The following is a 23,365-nucleotide window of genomic DNA, read 5'->3' as shown; positions in this document are numbered from 1 at the left end:
TTTTTCCCTCTGTGACTGGATTACTGGCATGAATGTAAATGAGGCAGATATCACAGGGAGAAACATATTTGGACTATTTGGCTTCCATAACTCGACTTCTTTCAAACCACTCTGCGAATAAATCCAAAACATACATATAGGTGTTTATTTTTATGTTCTTTAGGACATTTATGCAATTTACCTATTTGCAGTAAAATTCTTTATTTGCATAATGACATATATATAACATATGAATAAACATGTAATCTAACATTTAATCTAAGTAAGTATTAAAGGCACTCATGCATTCTGCGAATTGTTTAGTGTTAGCCAGTGTTGGTCAAGTTACTTGAAAATAATAATCAGTAACTAATTACTCATTACTTCCCCCCAAAAGTAATCCCGTTACTTTACTGATTACTTATTTTCAAAAGTAATTAATTACTTAGTTACTTTTTTAAAAAACGATTTACAACCTGAATAGGTGATAAAATGATAGATTTTTCAGCCCAATTCTACTTTTTCTACATAATCCATCATACAAAATGTAATCAAATGGAAACGTCTTTTTTTTTAAACTTGTTTTATCAGTTTTAATCTTTTAACTTTATGCATCAAGCAAAAATTTAATTATATGCAACATTCTCTGACTTGAATAAATTTGTTTAACATTTAAACCTATTTTCTACACATTCCAGCACATAAAATAAAATATTTTGTGTGTTTACACTCAGTCTTTCAAATAGATGCAAGTAAAACACAGCAGAAAATAAATAAAGTCAAAGACTCAGCGGTCCTGTTGCGGTAGGCGGAGGTTTACCCTGGTGCAGGTGTGCCGCGGTCAGTTGAAGAATCCGCGAGTTTCTCTGTGAGTTTCCCATTACGTCGTTGCGCACTCGGTGCTTGCTTGGAAGTTTAGGGGGGTTTTCGCTGTAAAAAGAAGTTTTCTTCCCACGCACAACGGACGCTAATGTTTTTGTCACTTTTTATGGAATCAAACTCAAAGTAAGGTCAGTACTTCCACGCTTTAAACGCTGCACTCTCTCCCACAGTCGATATGTGATCCATTGTTGATCTGCACACAGCTGTTGTCACTAACGGCGCACTCGCTTACGTCACTGTCATGAGACATTCTCGGAAAAAATCACTGTTTTAGTAATGCTGTAACACAGCGTTCCTACGGGAAAGTAATGGTAATCTAATTACCGTTTTTGCAATAGTAATCCCTTACTTTACTCGTTACTTGAAAAATGGTAAATGATAAAATGGCCTGTATTTGTATAGCGCTTTACTAGTCCCTAAGGACCCCAAAGCGCTTTACATATCCAGTCATCCACCCATTCACACACACATTCACACACTGGTGATGGCAAGCTACATTGTAGCCACAGCCACCCTGGGGCGCACTGACAGAGGCGAGGCTGCCGGACACTGGCGCCACCGGGCCCTCTGACCACCACCAGTAGGCAACGGGTGAAGTGTCTTGCCCAAGGACTCAACGACCGAGACTGTCCGAGCCGGGGCTCGAGCCGGCAACCTTCCGATTACAAGGCGAACTCCCAACTCTTGAGCCACGATCGTCCCCCCAAAAAGTAATCAGATTACAGTAACGCATTACAAGTAACGCGTTACTGCCCATCTCTGGTGTTAGCAAATAGTTTTAGTAAATTATTATTAGTGTAGAGAGGCAGAGAAACAAGGCACCATGAGTACCATAATGTGTCGGACATTGACCTAAACATCAGCTAAACATCAGCTAAACAGTGCAGCGATACTGGATCAGTTCAGTCTCATGTGATAAACTTCAGTGTTTTATTGTATCGATGCTCTGCTTCAGTGTTTCGGGTCTCCTTTCTCCACACATGTCGAGCTCATGCAGCGTTACAGCTTTAGGTGCGGTCTGTCACTTTGTTTGTAGTTCATTAACTGACTAACAACAATTCTAAAAAAAACCCCAAAAAACAAGGATGTTGGTACACACTGGCGTGTTTAAGTCTTTGCTCGTTACATGTTGTGCTAACTTATGTCGCACAACATACTCCTACACGGCTCAGTTTGTCACATAATCAGAGGAATGTCCTTTTTGTTACTTAAAATTTGAATTCTCATTTCCAGTAAAACTGATGGAACGTTATACTTAATCTAAATTCAGTAAATTCTCCCCTGTGAGAAAACGTCGATTTAAATCTATCAAATCAAATACAAATTTTGAACCTCGCTTTATCCAATAAAGATATTTCATTTATTATGTTATGTTGTGTAACATTTAAGGTAATAATGTAATACAAAATTTCACTAAGACATAAACCATTAATCTTAACAGAGAGCAGCACAACCAAAATCATTGTTACCGTTTGCAATGGACTTGTGATTTTGCTGCCTTTGAAATCGTTGCTTCGAAGGCCTTGGCTAGGTCAGTTGCACTAAATACGGGAATAAGATGGAGTCGTTCTGCTGTCTGTTGAATGGGATTAGGCTGGCAATTACATGGAATCTGTGATAATGCAGCGAGCACTGTTAACTGTGATAACTTGGAAAAAATTGCAAATCCGTTGCCATCTGCATGCACAGAAATTCATATTAAATACTTACAATCAGACTCATAGGTTTGAAACACAAATTCCTCCACAAATAGATGTGTATTTGCTGCAGATCAAGGCTAAGATTGCAAAATGACATGGAGACCTTTATGTAGGAATATCGCCTTCACAGGTGAGTTGTTCCCATTGGTGCAGGCAGACCTTGCAACTATTTGTAAGTCTTCACCAGCCTGTCTGAGACTTATTGCAGTCAGTCCGAGTCAGACCGTAATTATTTTGGAGACAAGTTGCCTCCCACTAGGCAACCTGTGCAACTGGTTTGCAATCAAAATTGGTTTCCACGAGGTTGATGATTGAACACCCTCCACCTTTGTATGCTATAACTACTTGTAATAGAGCCTGACAGCAAAAAACCTCAAGAGGGTGCTATCCTACTTTTACTCTAGTGTGATTGAGCCATTAGTTATCCTGAGCTTTACCAGTTGCATCTACCCTCGAAAAATCAGGTCGTATATTTGAAGACTTCAATTGAATGACTTCTGTAGATTTAAACATATATTTCTGCATTTCTACTGACTTTTTTTAATCGATGAAATACATTCTTTTAACAGGATGGTGTAAATTTCTCATAATGAATAAGTGGTTCATTGGAGGCTGCTTGGTTGTAGTATTGTCAGATGGTCAGTGAGGATGTGAACGGTGAGGAAATCCCTCTCTTTGGCTCGTTTGCAATCATCACAAAAATGAAAGAGGCTGTTATTCATTTCCATAAATTTCCATAAACATGTTTCACACATCACACTGGCTTCTGTTGCATCAGCCTCAACCTTGAACAGAATGGTTATTCTTGAAGCCTAAAATCTCAAGAGGCCTAAAAATGCAATCATGTCGTATTCAAAAGGGACTTTTTTTTTCTCATCGTTTTTAAGGTGGGCAACATTTAAATGGAAATGCTGTTCTTGTCATACAAGCTGCGACTATATTTTGTGTCTGACATATTTTTCCTCTGATGTATTAAACTGTAGAAATCTGAGCTGGATAATGGAGTTCACACTTTAAACTTTTGCGTGTTTTCTCCAGCATCAAACACAAGAAAAGCTGCCGTTTGCATTAGCTGTAAATTTTTCACATCTTTATGGCAAAGCTAGAGTCTTGCCTTGCTGCTTGTTCAGCAGCAACCTTTTCTTCCTCCTCTTTAAAAAACCTTGAAGAAGGCCACTCATACAATCGACCAAGAAATAAGCAGAGGTTGAAGAGAAACACTAATGGACTTTTCTGTAAAAAGAATGGGATGGTCTGCTTGCTGTTTTTGTGATTGTAACACAAGAAAAAGCAGAGAGAGAGAGAAAAAGCTGCACAAGCAGTAGAATGAGGGACTGGCTCTGAAAAAGCAAAAAGCTTAAACACAACATTACCTTTAGCCTCTGTGAGAAATGGATCTATATCAGTGTCTCTTCATATTCAACTGAAGGTAACAATAATCAGCCAGAATCAGCCTGCCAATATTCACATAGTATAGAAGAATAGCTCTAACCAATCACAGTATTACCTATATTGATGCCTTGAGATTGCCAATGTTGCATGAAGTGGAACAACTCATGGACGCCGCATGTCTTAATGAAACTACAGAATCAAAGCAGTTTGCCTGAGCAATTTAGCTTGTTTCTCACAATGGGCAGTTTTGTAAAGACTATCCACAATTTGTGCCCTCGGTTCCCTTGAGTTCTGACGCTTTTTGAGCCATTTGCCTTGACTCTACAAAGACTCACAATAGGCTGTGGGTAATCAACTTTTTCTAGTTTCTATATAATTGTTTTGCTCTGGAAAATCCAGTTTCACTCTGTTTTTATTTAATTATTTGTGTGCAATTGCATTAGGACGCACCGCTTGTTTTTATTAGCTGTACCAGCATCCCGAGATTACTTGAAGGCAGCCTGTCAAAGCTGCTAATGTCTCTGAGGATGGGCTGTGTGTTTACTCAGACACAAAGAAAGAAAAAAAACATGTTGTCAAGCCATCTAGCCGCAGAGAATTAGAGAATGAGAAACTGTAACTGCTCAAAGTCTGCATTTCCCAAACCTTAATATTGCCGTCTTCAGGTAAACACCACCTGAGTTTATAAACTGAGATTTGAGGGAGTTTTATTAAAAGAGCATTTCTGTGACTAACAGCAATAAATTTGGTAAAAATCTAATCAGTTCCTCTGAATGAGTTTCACTCGCTGCAGGGTCAGTCTGGCTCTAAATTAAAATCAAGTTTCCTGAGACGGCGACATGCATCTGACTCATATTTCGCCACCAGAGCACACTCATTCATATATAGAGACGGATACAATCATAATGAAATAGGAAAGACAATAAGGGTGGTGCAGTGGTTCAGGCTACAGTTTCAGTTTAAATAACTTTTTATAACGCTCGGTTAAAATAATTTGCTTTATGAAATTGCTCTTCAAGGTCAACTGATTAAAATGTAACTCACTGCAGAAGAAAAGCACAAGAAGTAGATACAGGGTCATTGTGAGGATTAGATGAATCTGTGCTTTGCAGTACACTCTGCAGTGCAGAAATATGTCGGCACATTAACAGACTGCAGCATAAGAGCTGTATTTTTTTTATTGTGGATGAACAAGATGTACAGTATAGCACATCCTAGCAAAAATGCAGGAACAGAGGTACTAAACAATACACAGCATCACATTGGCGTGGCAGAAAACGTATTAATGCAGTGATCAGCCAAATAATATGGTGTGCTGTGTGTTTAATTAGCCAATACCTGTGTCTTAGTCTTAGTGCTTCCTCTCTCGTCTAAATATGATGAAAAACTCATTCAAATATGAAATTAGACTCCAGAAAACCAAGATGGCTTTGGCCAACGGCGTCACAGTGGCTATGTATATGCGTTATGGTCTGTCGTCACGAAACTGTATATAAAAGATGGACATAACCCACTGGTCATGACGCCTCAAACTGAGGCTCCCATGTTAAAATCAGGGACTTTGATGTGTTCTTCCTCTTGATGGCTTTTAGAGCACATGTTAGTACTAGTTGACCAATATGTGTGACAGTACAGTTTATGAATGTCTCTTGCAAACCAACCCTGCTAGCTTTAGCTGGCAATTTGATGTACCAGCTCTTCACCCATATAAGGTATGTTCTGGCTCCAAGAAATGAAAATGGTGGTCACGTCCATGTTTTATACTCTCCATTCCAAGAAGCTACATCCATCTTTATTGTACAGACTGGTAATCACCCAGCAGCTTAGCCCCTTATCCTTTTTAGGGTTTTGTGCCCTTGTATAACGATCAGCTTCTTGCAGAACAAAGGCAAAACATTTCCCGGGCAGGCTGAACTGTTCCCTTGTTTGTATACTTATAGGGGTCTTCTTAATAACTCTTTGTCTGGGCCCTCCCACAGGACCAGTTTGCCATGGGTGTCCCTACTGGGGGGCAAAAGCCCCCAGTGAACATAACCCCTGGGATCCACAAACTACTCCACCACGGTAAGGTAGCGATTTGCAGCGCTGGGGGGATACACAACATGCAATACATAAAATACATTTAGTGATAATAAAGCGTGTTAGTGACTTACTTTAATCTACAGGGATTAGAGTAAGTTAAAAATGGTAAATGGCCTGTATTTTTATAGCGCTTTACTAGTCCCTAAGGACCCCAAAGCGCTTTACATATCCAGTCATCCACCCATTCACACACACATTCACACACTGGTGATGGCAAGCTACATTGTAGCCACAGCCACCCTGGGGCGCACTGACAGAGGTACAAAGATCACGTTTCTGTCAAATACAGGCTTATCTCTGTCAAATAGAGCGCTGGTGTATATGGTAACAGCATTAATTTGTCAGTTTTACTGTGAGGAGATCTGAGAGGTTTTGAAAAAACAAAAACAATTGGTTTGTGATTAAAGCTCAGCTCCTCGTGATGGAAACGCACTTCTCTGCAGGTGTAATTGGCACCTTTTTAAATGATTAAACAATTAAAACAAACAAACCCACAAACTTCCCCGGCAGGAGATTTGTGTAGGTAAATTAGTCCTGAGTTGATTGCACATTCTTTGGTAATGAATGGAGCTCCACCCGGATGGCATCAATCCACGGATGAAAATAATTAGGGAGTCGCTGATGTCATACCTGCATGATCGTTTGTCCACGGACGGTGGATGCTACATCACCACAGAAAGTGCCATCAACTTAAAATGAGGCAGATTACTCAGTTTTTAATTAATGGATCTCAAATTTCATTGAAAGATTTTTTACAAACCAGTTTTTCTAAGTGAAATTATTGATTTAATCACAGAAAATTATAGGCTGTAGACTCTGTCAAAGACCCAATCAGTTTCATTGTAATCATTTTGCAGACTAACATTTAAGAAGTGGTTCAGTGGTTTGTTCAGTGTCTTGGGGTGGCTTGTGAACATTTTGATGTCACCAGAGAAAAGCTGCAGGAGGCGGCCAAGGAGACGACAGTCTGGGCATCTATACTTGGACTTCTGCCCTGATGACGAGGACAGCATGGATGCTCATTACACACAACAATGCAGTCTTCAAAAAAAGTGAATGAGAAGGTCAATAGCACTGAAATGCAGAGGTCAGCAAGCTTAATTTAGCATAACAACTGGAAGCAACGCCTTAAAACTTTTGTTGTGTTTTTTAAGCCAAGCTAACCCCGTTAGCTCTCTGTTTTTAGTATTTTACAAATATATTTAAGGTGCCACAAGGCTTCTTGTAATGGCATAGCCTCTGTGGTCAACAGTCAGAGTTTTAGAGGATCCTAGATAGAAATGTAATAATCATGTACGCTGAATGAACTTGTGTTTTGTGTTGAGGAAAAAAAGGCTTTATTTTTTACCTTTAGCCAGTTTCTCACACGTATAGGCTACTGGAATGGACAGGAAAAACTGAGTATTGTTAGTTTGTCATTGCAAGTCATTTCTGAGTGCATTTTGAGTTGAAATGCATGTTCACAGTAGAATTTTGTACCTGGAGCTATTTCCACTGCTGGTTGAAATAGACTGTAAAGACAGCAATTGTCAGGGCTCTGTGTGCGGGCAGGTGGAAATGTGGATCCAAATGCAGGACTCCGAGACGAAATGTAACTGAAAACCACAGCTTTTATTGCTGGCATGAAACAAAACCAGAAACCAAACCATGAAAACGGGCAGGATCTGAGGGTACGACGCGACACCGAGCACGGGAAAACACAGGGCTTATATACACAAGGTGGTAATGAGGGAATGGGCAACAGGATGGAGACACAGCTGGGAGAGAACAGGGCTAACGAGACAGGGGGAGCAAAGCTGCACACACACTAACATAAGACAGAGACTTTCACAATAAAACAGGAAACATGAATCACTACTCAAAGACACGGACTCAACACAGAGGGGCAGACAGAAAATAATACATGAAACTCAAACAATACATGAGACAACAAATCCTGACCACGAATAAACAGAAAGATAGAATTCTAATAATAATCGACAAAGCACAAGAGGAACAAAAACGATCATTCAAAAAATAAACCCAAACATAATAAACTCAAAATGCTGGGTCGAACCGACCCAGAACCGTGACAGCAATAACTTACCAACTTATCAGGATCAAATGTTACTTATTTACAAGTCCAGTATTTACAGAGCAGCATTAACAGTCATTTCTATCTATCTCTCTGGCCATCTAAGGACATTTCAGTATTCACTCTCCACCAGCAATTGATGTGTTTATGAGCAAGCTGTAAATGAATGACAGCTGACTGATTGTTTGGAGCTCTGTAAAGCTTCACTCTCCTGTGACCTGACCTCATGTTTGGGGCGCAGTTTCAATCTCTCCAAGCTGTGTGAGATTAGCTAGACCTGCTACATGCAAAAACTCTGCTTCATCTTTGAACAGGAAGATTTTACTTCATTATGTAGTTGTTACGCACTTCTTTTTTTAACAGTGTGTTTGCATATATGGAGACAATTGGTTTATTTTACAGAATAACACAATAAAGCCAACACTGCTCAACAAAGTAGAAATATAAGATGGAGAAAAACCTATATGAGGATAAAGGGTCTCAGGAGCTGCACAGTAAAGTGATGATTTTCTGCCTCGTTGACACCGCACAAAATAATCAATCTGGAAATTCACCAAATACCATCTTGATAATCTGTCGGTGAAGCCGGTAGATATCCAGGCTAAGACTTCCTGTTTTCTGTTCCCGTCAGTGTTTGCGAACGTAGATAAATTTACAAACAGGAAATAAAAAGGGAAATTGTCATCAGATGAGAACTGAAGGCTTTGAGATTGAATTTCATCAAATACTCTCCTCCTTTTGCTTTTCAAGGGAATTTTTAAAATCTACAATACAAAGCCTGCTCAAATGCGATTGAGCAATGTTACACAGACTACAATCAGAAAACAGGAAGCTTCTGATAGCTAAGATCTTGCTTGCAGAGTTGCGTACTCATATGCAGACGCATGTTTAAAGGGATTGCATAGTAATTTGATTGTTCCACAGTGCTGACTAAAGCATCTCTAAAGACAACATATCAAAAATAACAGAAAAAAAGATGCAAGGACAGCTTTATGTCTTCTTTACTCTTCAGTCCCAAAATCCTTAGACATGGCAAGTGTGCTAAAATAGTACGTCTAGCTGATTGCTGTCTGCAACTCCGCATCTGCACTAATTTAAGTCACTGAACTGTGTTTGTGCTGTTTTAGTGTAATTGTCAGACATATGCTATGGCTTGCTGTGTGCTATAGATCATGCACGAGGTTTGTGCTTCAGTTTTTGTGAGTAGAATTTTGGTATTTTATTAATCTGTTACTAATTAGCAGGTATGTGTATTTCTGAGCCTGCATAACATTCGTGTTCAAATGTAGTATCTTCTAGTTCAAACTAAGCCAAAAAAAAAAGCAAGAAACAAAAAAATAATCAAAACAATAAAACAATAACAACATGGTGGCAGCCAAAAAACTGACACTGAGGCATCAAAATGCAGATTCCCGAAACCAGTGGGTGATGTTGTGATGGCTACATCCATCATTTAAATACATGTCTTTATGTTTTTCAGGCTTCCAGATGGTGTTTGTTTCCATGACTGGAAGCTCACACTTATTGTAATAAAGAAATATGTCTTTTTTGTGACTCACTGATGTGTACACAGTATATTAGTATTCTTCTTCTCGTAGTTGCTCCCTTTAGGGGTTTTCACATCGGATCAACTGTTGCTATCATCTGTTTTCACACCAACCCTCTGCAGGTCTTATTTCACATTATTGAATAAAAATCCATGAAGCTCCTCTGTGATTTTCCTCTTTTCCTTTCGCCTTGCAGCTCCATATTCAACATCATCTCTCACCTGTCTCCACCCTGCCCACACTTTCTTCCTCACCTCCCTTATTTACTGTCTGTTGCTTTGGATGGTAAGCAATACTTGGTGGCAAATTCATTAAAGGTTTCGGTCCTTTCACTGTCTAGGTTTCAACACCGAAGCTGTTTAATACAAAATATTTTTGTCCTTTCAGAAAACAAGCGATTTCTCTTTGAACAGGCGTTCTGTGAAGTTCGTTTTCTTCTACATGTATTTATTCATAAAAGCTGAAGGCTGCACGCTTGCAGCAAGAGAGCTGCAATTACACCACCCCTCGTCTTTGTTGCTGTCTCAGTCCGGGGTGTTATAATGTACCTTACAGTCCCATTATCACAGAACAACCTCGTTTTATTGGGCTGAAACACATTCAGTTCAGAGTTAATGAGCCATAAAGTTTCTTATCACTGCATTTACCTGCATATGTTCCCTTCACTGCCCATTTTTTTCTTATTTTCATTTTCTGTAACTGTATCATGTATTTCAGTGCATTTTTTTTGTATCATTCTGTCTAATAACTTTACTCTCCCAGCATCTTGTCTGTTTTGACTCTTGATTAAGCTAAATCCAGCCTATACACTCCTATTTAGCTTCCAGAGGGACACTAATGTGATTCATCTAATTCCCGGCCTGCATCCCGCTGCCTGCCTGATAATTATATCCTGTCACACAAGGAGCGTGATTTTAAGTGGTAATCTACAGTTTTTGATTGTGTCCTTGTTGCTAATGGGTAATTGCTGTGGAGATTTGCCTCTGCGGTTCTCAGAAATCACCTGTCAGTTGGTGGCAAACTAATGTCTTTTTGACTGATTACAGGATGAAGTTTCAAATAAATTTACTCCCACTTCTTGAGATAAAGTTTACATCTCAAAAATGACTGCACACAGTTACTAGCTGAATGCACAGGATAACGTGAAAAATGTTTATTGTAAGAAAACTCACACTGGAGGAAACATTGGCTTCTGTCTCTTTTGTTTTAATGTAAAGGGTAAAAACTGCTCGTTTTTTCTTTTCTACTTCAAGTAAATTGCTAAATGGCTTTTCTTCTAACCCTACGCTGTATACCGATCAATTCCACAGTCGCACAAAACATGTCAGATCATTACAGGTGATGTAAAAGCTACTTGGTAAACACACTGATATTGATTGCAGATGCACAGATTGTGGCTTTTACTTTGAGCCAGGTTACAGGAAAAAACAGAAAACCTGTTTCGTGCAGGTCAGTCCTTACAGTCGGCTCAGATTTCTGAATCCAGTGGATGTATGTACACAAGAACTTATTTATGCCCTGGTCTGGTTCCTTAAAAGGTCAGAAAATCCAAATTCTAAGATTTTTTGCAGTCTTGCATCTAACCACATTTCTTTTGGGAACCAGTAATGTTCAATGTTTCCCCCATGAATTTTTCTTTTTTTAAAGTATGCGATAGTGGGATAATGAGACTTAATGGTTAATCCTCTGTCCTTTCCTCTTGCATGATTTTCATAGTTACCCAAGATGCCAGTTTGTCTGCAAGCACTTGCTAATTTGCTGTGGAGTGGTAGTGAAACTGTTAAAAGTGCAAAGGCAAGAAACAGTAAACAGAGACGATTTTCTTTTAAAATTCCAGTCGTCCGATTTGCAAACATATTCGCTGCAGCAGTTTGAGTCAAATTTTAAAAGTTGGATGTTTTTGTGAGCATTGTCACTTGGAAACAGCCACGAACCTGCAGCAGCCACCGACCAAGCCCGGAGGCGGGGGATCACCAACTGATCACTAGGTCTGTGTGACTGAAAGCTAAACCAGCTAAACAGAAATGCCAGATTTAGCACCGCTAATGTTTGCTTTGAAGTTAGCAGGACTTTCTTATTAAACTCAACCTGCAATGCTTTAAGCAAGACACACAAATTTGGTTGACTGACAGGTAAAATGAAATGATCACCTTCTTGCAGTGAAGTTTTCTTCTGGGAAACATCCTGTCACGCATGTCGCTGTTTCTTTGACACGTAACACCCACCTAAGGTAACAGTCTCCATTGCAGTTGGACAGTTGGCCCTGTCACACCTCAATAACTGCTCAGCAACATCTCAAGAAATATGACAAAAAGCCAAAGGTGTCGACCTGTCATCCAAACTCCCCAGAGCCTGATTGGTGTACCTCCATTGTGATGGGGTGATGACAGTTTCTATTGTATATCTAGTAAAACATATGAGAGCTAAGGCTGTCTAAAGTATAAAAGTACATAGACCTATTAGTGGTAAATACTGAGGTTCATTTTTTGTGAGTTTGGTGAACTAATCCTTAAAATGAGTCATCCTGGGGAAAAGCACAGTATTTCTTTGATGTAAGCCACTTAAAGGACACTAAGTGAACAGAAGCACACACGGGGCCAGCTAGCAGAAACAGCCATTGTACCTTCATGGTTGTAGACGGGCCTTCATCAGAGAACTGGCCAAAGGTTAATGTCTTCTTTCTGAGGTGTTTTATAGCCATTCTCACCTCTGAGTCTGGAGCTGATGGCAGATCTGGATCATCTGATCACAGGAGGCTAGGCTCACAGCAAAACATTATTTACACTCCAATGAAAGTGTATGGAGCCTTTTTGAAATTCACCTCATGCAGCTTATTCCTGGCAATGGCGTTAAATTAGCACGTACGTGAAATGTCTCCCAGACTGCGGAGATGCTTGACATGATGACAGACCCTAAATTTACTGGAGAGAAGTGCTGTGTTTATCTTCTCGTGTATGCTTTCGAGGTATGTCTCATGTCCAAATGCTGCCAAAGAGAATGTAATTTAGTGTCGTAATGATGTCTGTTGTATGATGAGTTGGGTAAGAGCTGTGGTTGACACATTAATATACTGAGCAGTTCATTTATTTCTACTATTGATTGAGCTGTGTGTGAAGGTCAGAACACTATGTGAAATAAATCATGTACACTATTCACAAGCACCGTTAATGCAGCAGGAATATATGTAGTGTCTTTTTATGAATACACTTGGGAACATCACAAAAAGCTGTCATCTCAACACTGACTTTCAGAAGTTGTTGTAGATAACATGGAAGTAACCAGCATCCGGAAACTGTATCAGTATATTTACGAAACAGTGTTATTACAGCCCACTGGCCAAAAACTAGATATTCTACATTTGCAATCACTGGAAAATAACTGTCTGTACATTTTTTCTGTGCATTAAAACTCACCAAATGAGATGGATTGATCAGAACTTGATTCATCTAGTTCAATAACTTCTGGAAAGCCTTGACAATTTAAACTGTAGAGCCTGAAAAATGATGCAAATTCAAAGTACTGAAAACTGCAGTCAGTGCCCATGGACTACCATGTTAAATGAACTTACAGTAGAAATAAAAAATGTGCAGTCTGCTCTATATTTAAATAAGGAGAGACCATTTAGAAGAAATGAATGTGATTTATTGAGATACAGAATTTGATTGATGTTATTTGGCGTTTCGGCTCCAATAAAAGAGTCCCAGCAATGATTGGAATTAGGGCATGACCGTCTGAGTCAAGATGTTAGTGATGGAGCTCTGAATGACCAGAGCGAAGCAGGCTACAGGAAGGAAAGTCTGAAAGGTAGTTCAATAAGGGGAGATCACTTGGAACAATTTAACATGATTTATTAGGATAAAGAAATTAATGTATTTGGCGATTAGGCTCCGATGACCCATCATGGCAGAGCGGAATCCCAGTTGGGATTGGATTTAGGACAGGATCCTCGGGAGTCTAGATGCTGGTGGTGAAGATAAAGACTGAGGCTTGGATGGAGCTCTAACCGAGGTGCCTGAGAGGTGAAGACAGGGAGGAGATGGGTTGCGTGAATGAGAGTCTGAAAGGCAAAATGATGGGGAACACGTATTTAAAATACACAAAGAGCAAGCTGATTGGCCCAAAGAAGTCGGGCAAGAAAATGATTGGACTAGAATAATGATGACAGTATTGAGACAGATAGCGTGGCAAAGCGATAGTGATGTAGAGAATAGGAAAGCGGACAGAAGAGCACTGAGATTTAACGCACACAGAAGAGAGGCTGACAGGTTGCAGTCGTAGTCTTTTGACTGAAACGTCATTTAGTTTTAGCCACAATTTAGGTATCAAATTTCTCTGAAATATAAAGTGTTAAAGTTTATCGTATTTTTACCGGTGAGAGTTTACACAGCATCTTGTTTTCCTTGACATAAAATGAGAAATGTGCCCATATATCTACTCTTCTCTCCCAGGGTGCTGATATTTTGTCATGTTTTCATGGGAAACTGGGAACATGGGAGCAAGTTATAACATTTCGAGAAAAAAAAACAAAACCTCACTGCAGAAGGAGTTTACTTCTGTACTGACCACCTCTAAACTTGTCCCGCCTTTTTGCACAGCCTAATTAGTTCTGATTGGATCTCATCTATCCAGAATATTTTATCTGATTTGTATGTGTTGATGAAAGCATCAGTACATGTCATCATAGTTTCATCATAGTTTTTGTCTTTGTACTTTAGTGTTTTTTCGTTTTTATGTAGCTATTGTCTTGTTTTCATCAGAAAAAAAGGTCAGTGATGAAAACTGATTGGTAGACAGAAGCCAGGACAAAAAAATATTAGACTAGAGTAACGTCAGTAATTTCAATATTAAGTTTGACAACCTTTCACAACCAGTAGTTTGAGTTGCTGACTGAGTTCTCTTGACTTTGTTTGTGTTGTCGGTACTTTGAAAAATTATAATGTGGAGTAGTGTACCATACGGACAGTCCAGGAACTATTTGCTTCATTTTGGTGAGTAAAACTTGAGTTTGAACTTGTTACTGGTTAGCAGGTTGTAATGTGGGTTGTGCTCAGTGGTTGAGAGGAGAGCTAGAAACACTTAGGACAGTCAGAAAAACGAATGACTACGCTGGTACTGGGAATCCCACAATGCTTGTCCTTTAATGCACACTCTCTTCATCAACCTTACAAGGCCCAGTAGAGCGGCTGGATTTTATCGTACATGAAGCACAGTGTTCCTACAACCCGTAACATTGCAAATTGTTAGAAACGTAAAAGATATAAGGTCTGTCTTTGTCTATATACTCACATGGAAGCTCGTTGCTCTCTTACTCCAAAGAGGGCAGTGGCGCATACTGACATCACTAACCCTTACCTTACATTGTCTTAAAGAGACACCACACCATTGTGACTGTTACAAGGTGTGTCTTTGTGCTGCAGCCGCACAATGAATGAATTCATCTTGCTAACAAAAAATGCTAGCTTTAGCTGTTAACATAGCACTCCAGCTTCTTGTCAAATATGGACAAGAAGAAATAACTTTTGGCTCCAAAAAACCAACATAGAGGTGATTAACATGTTACGTTTAAAGCTTTAAAGTGGAAAAAAGTCTAAGGTTGCACTGTTGCATTCATGTGAGGCAACAGGACATTGTCAGGTAGGAATCTTTTGCTTGCTTTCTACAGGTTTGACTTGGAAGAATACAAGCATGCTAAATGGGCACAAAACTGGAAAGCATGTGGAACGTCTGTGTACCTCTTGTAAGTGGTGTATGTGCAGCTTAGCAGCTTTCACTGAAATGACTGTGATTTTTGGTATCAGTTTTTTCTTAATATATTCATGGGTCACGGTATCACGGGTACACATCTAGCAGATAATAGCACTCATTAAAAGTTGTTTTTTAGGGGCACTTTCTAAATGTAAGCTCAATATTGACCCTAATTTCAGATCATTAGCTGCTACATAAACCACTCTGTTCATTAGCTAGAAATGAGGCTGATGCTATTAGAGACCAAAACAGTAAAATTGTGGGGTGAAAAATAGGAGCTAAATTAGTCTGAAAGGTAAGGGGATTGTTTTCTGCTACCTTCACAGTGGACATTTACTAGCTTGCTGGTAACATCTGAATATTTATTAATAATTTACTTTTTTTTAAACAGAATCACTGGACACTGATGTATTTTTTGGTCATTAATGGCCAGTGCCTGTGAAATAAATGCACAAATGCTGATCAGTCACAAAGCAAAGAAACTTACTCAGAGCTAAAGAGAAGTCTTTAACTAAAATTAACCAGTATATGCAATAACCAGTAAAATTTCCAGTAACCAGCTACACTAATGTAGATGTTTGAATTAATTTCTCATAATTTCATTTGAAATTAGAATTTTTTTTGTTCTGCTTTTATAGAATTATCTAAATGTACATTATATATATATATTATATATTGCTATATATGATACAGATACAACCCATTGTGTGACCCCCCCAAAATTAAATCTTTCTTTGTTCACCTTCTGTTTGGGATCTTCTCAGAAACCTGCAAAGATTTGGGGAAAATAAAGCTAGAATGCCTCTTCGACACATGGAAAATACACTACTTTATTTCCAGAAATAACTTTATTTTGACACAAGGAAATAAAAATTACAAATGAACTATTTCTAGAGAGCCATCAAACATATTCACAGGACCACAATAATTTTAGAAGCAAGATCAAAGCAGCAGCTTCCAAATAGTACATCACAAAGTAATATTAATAAACTTTGAATGTGCAATAGTGAACGCAAGAGTATCATAAAGATATACAAACGAGTTGCCATAAATAACAAGCACTTTAAAAACACATGGGACATAAACACACACAAATGCATTAATCCACTGTAACATGATGCATATGCAGTATTAAAACTATCTTCCACATTCAGCAGTGATGAAACCCACTCTTCCTCTGCTGCGTCTACCCAATTATATTTCCCTGTGTGGCAGACAGTGCTCAGACTGAAAACAGTAGACAGTCACTGATCTGGCAGAAAATGCCACACAACATCAGCACATCTTCAGTATTCATCTTACGTCCATCCAGCAGTGTTCACCGGCTCACTGACCGCTCTCACAACTAGAAGCGGGATGAGCAAAGCGACGGTTTGTTAAATCCACAGTTCACAGGATACATAACACAGAACAAAACACTGAATTCACTTTGCTTCAGCCTCAAATCACCATGCTGCAGCTAAACTATATCACCACATCGTATATGTTACACCAAATCTCTGTGGGACTGTACATATACAGTATCTGACACTGAGGTTTACAAGCACCACTGCTGTTGCTCGAAGAAAAATTCAAAGCAGTTTTTAGAGCATGGAAAAAGTAAAATAAAATAATCATTTAGGAATAGACCGTAAGGCATATAAAAAGGGTATGTCAAGAGTGTGTTAAATTTTAAGGGAATCCATCTTTGAAGTTTCCATCTCTTCGACAGAACCTCCTGTTTGGCCATAGAAAATGAACATTTCTATATTTTAATTGTGGTGTTCCTCAAGGCTGTATCGTGGGTCCACTTTTATTTTCAGTATATTTATCACCATTATAACTGTCACCAATGTTATGCAGTTATATGTTTGCTGGCTTTTGTAATATCAAATATTCAGCCTGTCGGTGGTTCACAACTTTGTCCCAGGTAAGCTTGACTCACTGATCAAAATACTCTCCATTCGTAGACGTGCTTTGATTTTGCCTGGTTAGTTTTTTAGGCTTGCAGATATACATTATATGAACAAAAGTACTGGACCACTTACACATTACACCTACACCAACAGCTAGGCCATGGAAACCAATCTCATGATCCCATTTATAAACTATGAACCTTGGCACTCAGAAAGCCTGCTCTGTAACTGGTCTGACACTTCACGGCCAGGCTTCTGTGCTTTCTGTTACATATCGACTGCAATGGTGGCACGCTGTAGAACAACCTTATTTCACACGTGTTTGTAAAGGCACACTGCATGGCTAGGAGCTTGATCTCGACACTTGTGGCAATGAGACTGAAAACACCTGAATTCAAAGATCAAGAGGTGTGTACCCCATTTCTTTTGTCCATATAATGTAATTACAATCAGAACTGTAAAGTTACCTGCAATGCTTTCTTTCCCACACCCATCTGAAATCTTGCACAGCAATGCCAGACTACCATCAAAAAGCAAAAATATATCAAAGAACAATAAAAACAGAAAGCAAACACAAATGCTGACTAAACATGGGGTTTAATTTAAAAAAAAATCTTAAGACTTTAGAGCTATAGATAAGGTAGCCAAAAAGTTCTTAAAATACGCTCTATAAAAACCTCTCGCCTCTAAGTAAAGTCTTCAGTTAGAACTCTTTATGATGTATGCCTTTTTAGAAACAGGATAACACATAAATGGCATCATGGCACTTTTTGAATTCAAGTTACAAAGTGCTTTTTATAGTTCTGCAGCCCCTGTCTGTCGGTGAATGCTTGTCCTTGGAGAAAATAAAACTCACAGCAAATTCCCTTCCTGCAGAGCACTTACAGCCAAATCTGTCTTGGTTTTACATTGTGCTCGAGGCTGCACACTGTACGTGTCCTTCACAGCAAAAATAGGGCCTGTTTTGCCAGTGAAGGTTCATGTGTGACTCACCCTTTAATGGACCACCTGCCTTGAAAACGTCAGGGAGGCAGGCATGCAGTTATTAAAGCTGTATAGGGTGAGGATTTTTGGGGTGTGTGCAAGTATGATAATTCACCTTATTTCTGAGAAAATTCTGTAAGTGTGAGTGAAGCTGATAATAATAACTCATCCTAAATTTTATTTTCAGTAGCACAATGAGTTAAAAAAACAAGTGGGGGGAATCTAATGATAAAGACTAAATTCCACTCGAAGAATTCTGTTCTGCCTTCGGTATTCTTCGGTACAACGTGCCGATCGCCAGCTTTGTGGATGAAAATAAATGCGTCAAGGCCAGTTTGTTGACAGCACCTCTTCAAAGGATGTCTGAGCATTCAAGTGCAGTTTATTTCCTCTTGACGTGCCTTGTTGCGTCATTCAGGCTTAAAGATCAGAATTGAGTTGGTGCTAATCGGAGTTATAACGCAACACCGTGTATTTGAAGTGGGAACAGTGTTGTCGTTCGCATTCATGGGTTGTTGGCTCATATACCTGATATTATGTGGAAAAGATAAGATAACAGCTGAGTGATGAGAGTGCTTATCTGTCAGCGTTGGTGGCTTTACAATGTCCGGGATCACGCCTCATAAAGAGTGTGTTTGGCTTCGCGCTCCAAAGCCTGCTGTTACGCATCACTGGCTGCAATCTGTGTTTACATCTCTAGCTTCAGCAGCCTCGCTTTGAAAGGTAAGCAAGCACTGAGAAAACAATACTTCCAGTTGACAGACTCCATTAAGCAACATTTTCAAAGTCTTTAATTTTCAATTATCCCCCCCCCCAAAAAAAAAAAATCTCTCTGGCCTCAAAGAAAACCTCAATTGTCACTGAAGTTCACCTTTCCGTAGACACTGGGGTCTGGGAACATCATTTTCTGATCAGACAGCAGTTCGTCAGTGACAGTGAGCTCCTCCAGCTCGGTCGTGAAGTGATCAGTGCTTTCCACCATTGATGTATCCTTGACAGCGCTGTAGGTGAGGGCCACGCTGTAGGTGGCGGGTTTATCCGAACCTTTCCTCCCACAGCGGCAGATCTTGCGGAAAGCGGCACGAAACTTCTGAGACATGGCATTGTAGATGACTGGGTTGATGGCGCTGTTGAGGTAGATGCAGATTTTGCAGAAAAGCACGAACCAGCTGTCCAAATAGGCCTTGTCCAGGAAGGAGTTGACCACCACCAGAGTGCGGTACGGCATCCAGAGCAGGGCGAAGAGGATTACCACCACTGCCAGCATCTTGGTCACCTGCAGTGGGAAGGAAGGAGAAATATGAGAACTGCTCCTGCATATGGGGAAGCTGGTTTTATTTATTAATGCAGACTTGTGACCACACAGTATTTCTTGTGTTTTATGATGGTCAGTGTCCCCTCGACCGAGGGATATGACGGACTACTCATTGGTAACCAACCCGTCTTGCTCGTTGTCTTTAACATCGAGGATGATGTAAAAGGAAAGAAAACTTCTAAGCACTCAATAACTCCCACTCCAAACTTCTGCTTCAGATAGAAGAGGTTGCGATAATAAATGTAGCTTTGATTTTAATTAAAAATCTTTCCACGAGCCTTTTGGCTGTCACACTCTGGGAGCTACTTTCAGCCTACGCTTTGTTGATTTCAGGCATGAAGCCAGCAGCAGGAGTAGAATATTTCTAGCAGCAGCCTCCTGGTAACATAACCTTCAACCACCAGAACACAACATTCATATACACGCACGGTTTAACTACATTTCTAACATGTGCTGAGAAATACTTGTAAGTGAGCAACGCCAAGGGAGCGTCTCCTTTCCTAAATCATCAGTGGACCAGAACTGCATTAGCACAATGATTATGAGTATGACTTGTTCACTGTAATTGTATTATTTTATTTTGCAACAACTAAAATAATATTTAGGCTTTTTTGATCTCAACTCCTCTCCATTCCTTTTTATTGAATAAGCGCCCTCTGCTGCACCTCTGGCTGAACTGTAGTCAGATTCTGTAGAAAGGAATTTGTGGGAAGTGGAATGGCTCCCTTCATGATTTCCAGAAAAGAAAATGAACACAAAATTCTGAAGCAGACTATATATTATTGGCTTTTTCATTTCCCTGCCCCATCATCAAAAACAAGCTAGCCTTTCTCAGCTAGGGCGATGCGATGGAGCATCAGTTTTCATCCGTTATGACACCCAAGAAAAAATGATGATAATCACCCTGTTCATATATAACATGATCTAAAATGCATCACTTTGTAGCTGGCTCTTGGTCCTAAGTCATTCCAGGCTGAAGTTACACAGGTAAACCCTGTCATATGTCAGTCAACAGTATCCTTCAGTTCAGTAGGTTGTCACTTCAATCGCTTGCTTCTAAGTTGACCAATATGACCAGTATTTGTTGCTATTGGCTGTTCCCTCTGTTGTCAATACATTTGCTGATTTTAATTGACTTTGCAGGGTTTCTGGTTGTTGAATCATTGCCAATCTCTTCCTTCGTGGTAACCCCATTACAGACATGTTGTCCAGAATTAGGCTAAAATTGTGTAGACTGACCCCAGCGTTCAATACCTCTTTAATTTACACATTATAATAAATATATAAAACAAGTTTTAAATCACACTGGAATTACAGTATATGAATAACAGCTTCAATATAACAGATTCAGACAACCAACCAGTCCCTTTAGATTGTGGGGTGGAGCTGGCTTATGAAAGCTGGCAGTACAGGATAAGATTTATGTAACAAGCCAAAGGTTCATGTTGTGCATGTGCACTTGGTTCATTTCAGCTCACTGTGGGAGTCTCTACTGCTGTTTTACTGCCCATTGTTTCATATTTTGTGTGTGCGTGCGTGCGTGCGTGCGTGCGTGTGTGTGTGTGTTTGTGTGTGTGTGTGTCAGTGAAACTGTCAAACAGGGAGAAGACGAGAGACGACACGGGTGAATTGAAGGTAACATCACTTGGTGAGAACTCAGTGAGTCACTGTAAGTGAAATAAAAGCTTTCCTCCATTCTTTGTAGATTTTATTTATTCCGGTTTTTTTTCTTGTGACTTGTGGAACAAGCACCCACTCTGTGTTCCTAACCTACTGATTTTTAAATGAAGGGCTGGGTTTTCCTCTCACACTTAACACACACTTCTATGAGGGATGGTGCTTTTCTATTCTCTCCAGAGCACTTCTGAGTGAGTCTTGCAGCAGCAGAGACAAGAGGCTAAGGTGGGAGGTGTGGTTCAATTTGCATATTCATTTCCTGTGCATACTAAATGATATTGCAGAGGTACTTCTAACACATGGAGGGGCTATCTTTATGGTGTGGAAAACATTCAAAATTTGTAATTGTGATGAGGTCATTGTTTTTATCTTTTGCTATTTTTCATGAGAATGTTAATTTGTTTCATTTCATTTCTTTGCAATCGTAGAATAAGAAGTCCATCTTTGGGTTTTTGATTGCACTCAGAAGAAACCTTCAGTTTTCACATGTTGTAGAGCTTATACCAAATGAACTAACAAAACAATCACTATAATTATACTTATTTTTAATGAAGAAATGTTAAAAACTCCTTTGTATACTGAAAATGACAACTATTTCCACTCCTAATTACTTTAAAATATTCACTTTGTCTTTTAATAACTGGTATTAAAATGTCTGTAGAATGTGACTAGGTTTATTCATTCATTTATATTTGAATAATTTTACGAACCCGTGCAAAAAAATTGCAACATCTCGCTGAATGAGCAGAGTAAAAACATCCTGGTTCTCATCCTCCCCACGCTCACACACCACCCACCTGTCTGCGGGAGGTCGCGGTGGAGCTGGAGTGTCGAGAGTTTTTACAACTGGTGCTCTTGTTGATGGCGTGGTTGTTGTGTCCGTTCTTCTTCTTGTCTTTAGGGTCGGAGGGCAGCGGGTTGAGGAAGAGGATCCTGGCGATGAGGCCGTACAGAACCGCGGAGAGCAGCAGCGGCAGCACGAAAAAGACGCCGAAATCAAAAAAGTAAATGGGTAAATAAAACTTCCTGGCAACTCTGTAGGCGCAGGTGACGATGGTGATGTTTTTGTACACCGTTTCCTGGATGTTTGACAGATAAAACCACATCAAGCAGTAAATGGAAGTGAAAGCCCAGACGAACAAAATGATCTTTTTTGCTCTGGACAGCGTGCACAGAAACTGGGCTTTAATCGGGTGGCAGATGGCGATGTATCTCTCGATAGTGAAAGCTGTTATGGAGCAAGAGGAGGCGTTGATCCCGAGGTACTGAAAGTAGGTGATGCAGAGGCACCCATAGCGGCCAAACACCCAAGATACGAAGATACTTTCCGGAATAGCTGGCAAACCAGCCGTTGTGAGCACCATCAGGTCAGCCACAGCCAAACTCACCAGGTAGCAGTTGGTGGGAGTCCTCATATGTTTAGTAGTGAGCACCACCAGGATCACCATAACATTGCCAACAATTCCTAGAGCACAAATCATGAAGAGCAGGCAACTGCTAATCACTTTGTACTGAATGCTGTGGTCCACCCATGTCGGTAAAGTATTGTTCTCCAATGGAGCTGATGTGAAGTTTTCCATCTCGTTTAAAAGGTTCAAATAAATGAGGAATTTGTTTGTTTGTTTGTTTGTTTTAAAAAAAGAGGCTTTGCAGTGTTCTCGCGCACCAGCCCGGTTTTACGCGCGATAGAAGTTAGAAGTCCAAAAACTTTACAGGTCTGGAAAGTCAAAATGAAACGCACACACACAAAGTAAAGGACAGACGAAAGCTTGCGGTGCACGTTGAAAAACGACGAAGTGACAAAGAGCTGCTCGGACTCTGCTTTAATTCCGTCGCAGTGCTGTGCGTAAAAGGCGACGCGCTACCTTATTCTCGCCGGAACAACTGTGCCTGGCGGACAGATGGAGGTTTGCTTTTTGAGCCTTCCTTTTGGCACGAGCAGTCATACGCATGCGAGGGGATTAGCCCATGATTACATTTTCCAAACCAGACCTCCCCCATCAACAAAACCAGCTGGCCAAGCGGCAAAATGTTAGAATGTTTCCTGTTTATCTGATATTTGATTATTACCACTGCATGAATCAGTGTTAGTG

General features: G+C 39.9%; 1 protein-coding gene across 1 annotated transcript; it reads right to left on the bottom strand.

Annotated features, from left to right (window-relative positions):
• Positions 1–16,451: 16,451 nt before the first annotated feature.
• trhrb (thyrotropin-releasing hormone receptor b) lies at positions 16,452–23,365 on the bottom strand. Its single transcript, XM_005739783.2, has 2 exons — positions 22,070–23,365; positions 16,452–19,556 (listed from the first exon to the last, which is right to left on the bottom strand). The coding sequence occupies exons 1-2, from the start codon at positions 22,850–22,852 to the stop codon at positions 19,131–19,133; spliced, it is 1,209 nt and encodes a 402-aa protein (XP_005739840.1). The 5' UTR covers positions 22,853–23,365; the 3' UTR covers positions 16,452–19,130.

The sequence above is a fragment of the Pundamilia nyererei genome, unplaced genomic scaffold (assembly GCF_000239375.1).
Source record: "Pundamilia nyererei isolate P.nyererei 1_Seehausen unplaced genomic scaffold, PunNye1.0 scaffold00093, whole genome shotgun sequence".
Classification (NCBI taxonomy): Eukaryota; Metazoa; Chordata; class Actinopteri; order Cichliformes; family Cichlidae; genus Pundamilia; species Pundamilia nyererei.
This window is presented reverse-complemented; position numbering and strand designations above follow the sequence as displayed.

Bases quoted from the DNA above. Each gene is read 5' to 3' on its own strand.
- trhrb (XM_005739783.2), bottom strand. From the start codon at position 22,852: ATGGAAAACTTCACATCAGCTCCATTGGAGAACAATACTTTACCGACA. The intron at 19,557-22,069 runs GTGGGTGGTGTG...TTCCCACTGCAG, and splicing joins CCGCGACCTCCCGCAGACAG to GTGACCAAGATGCTGGCAGT.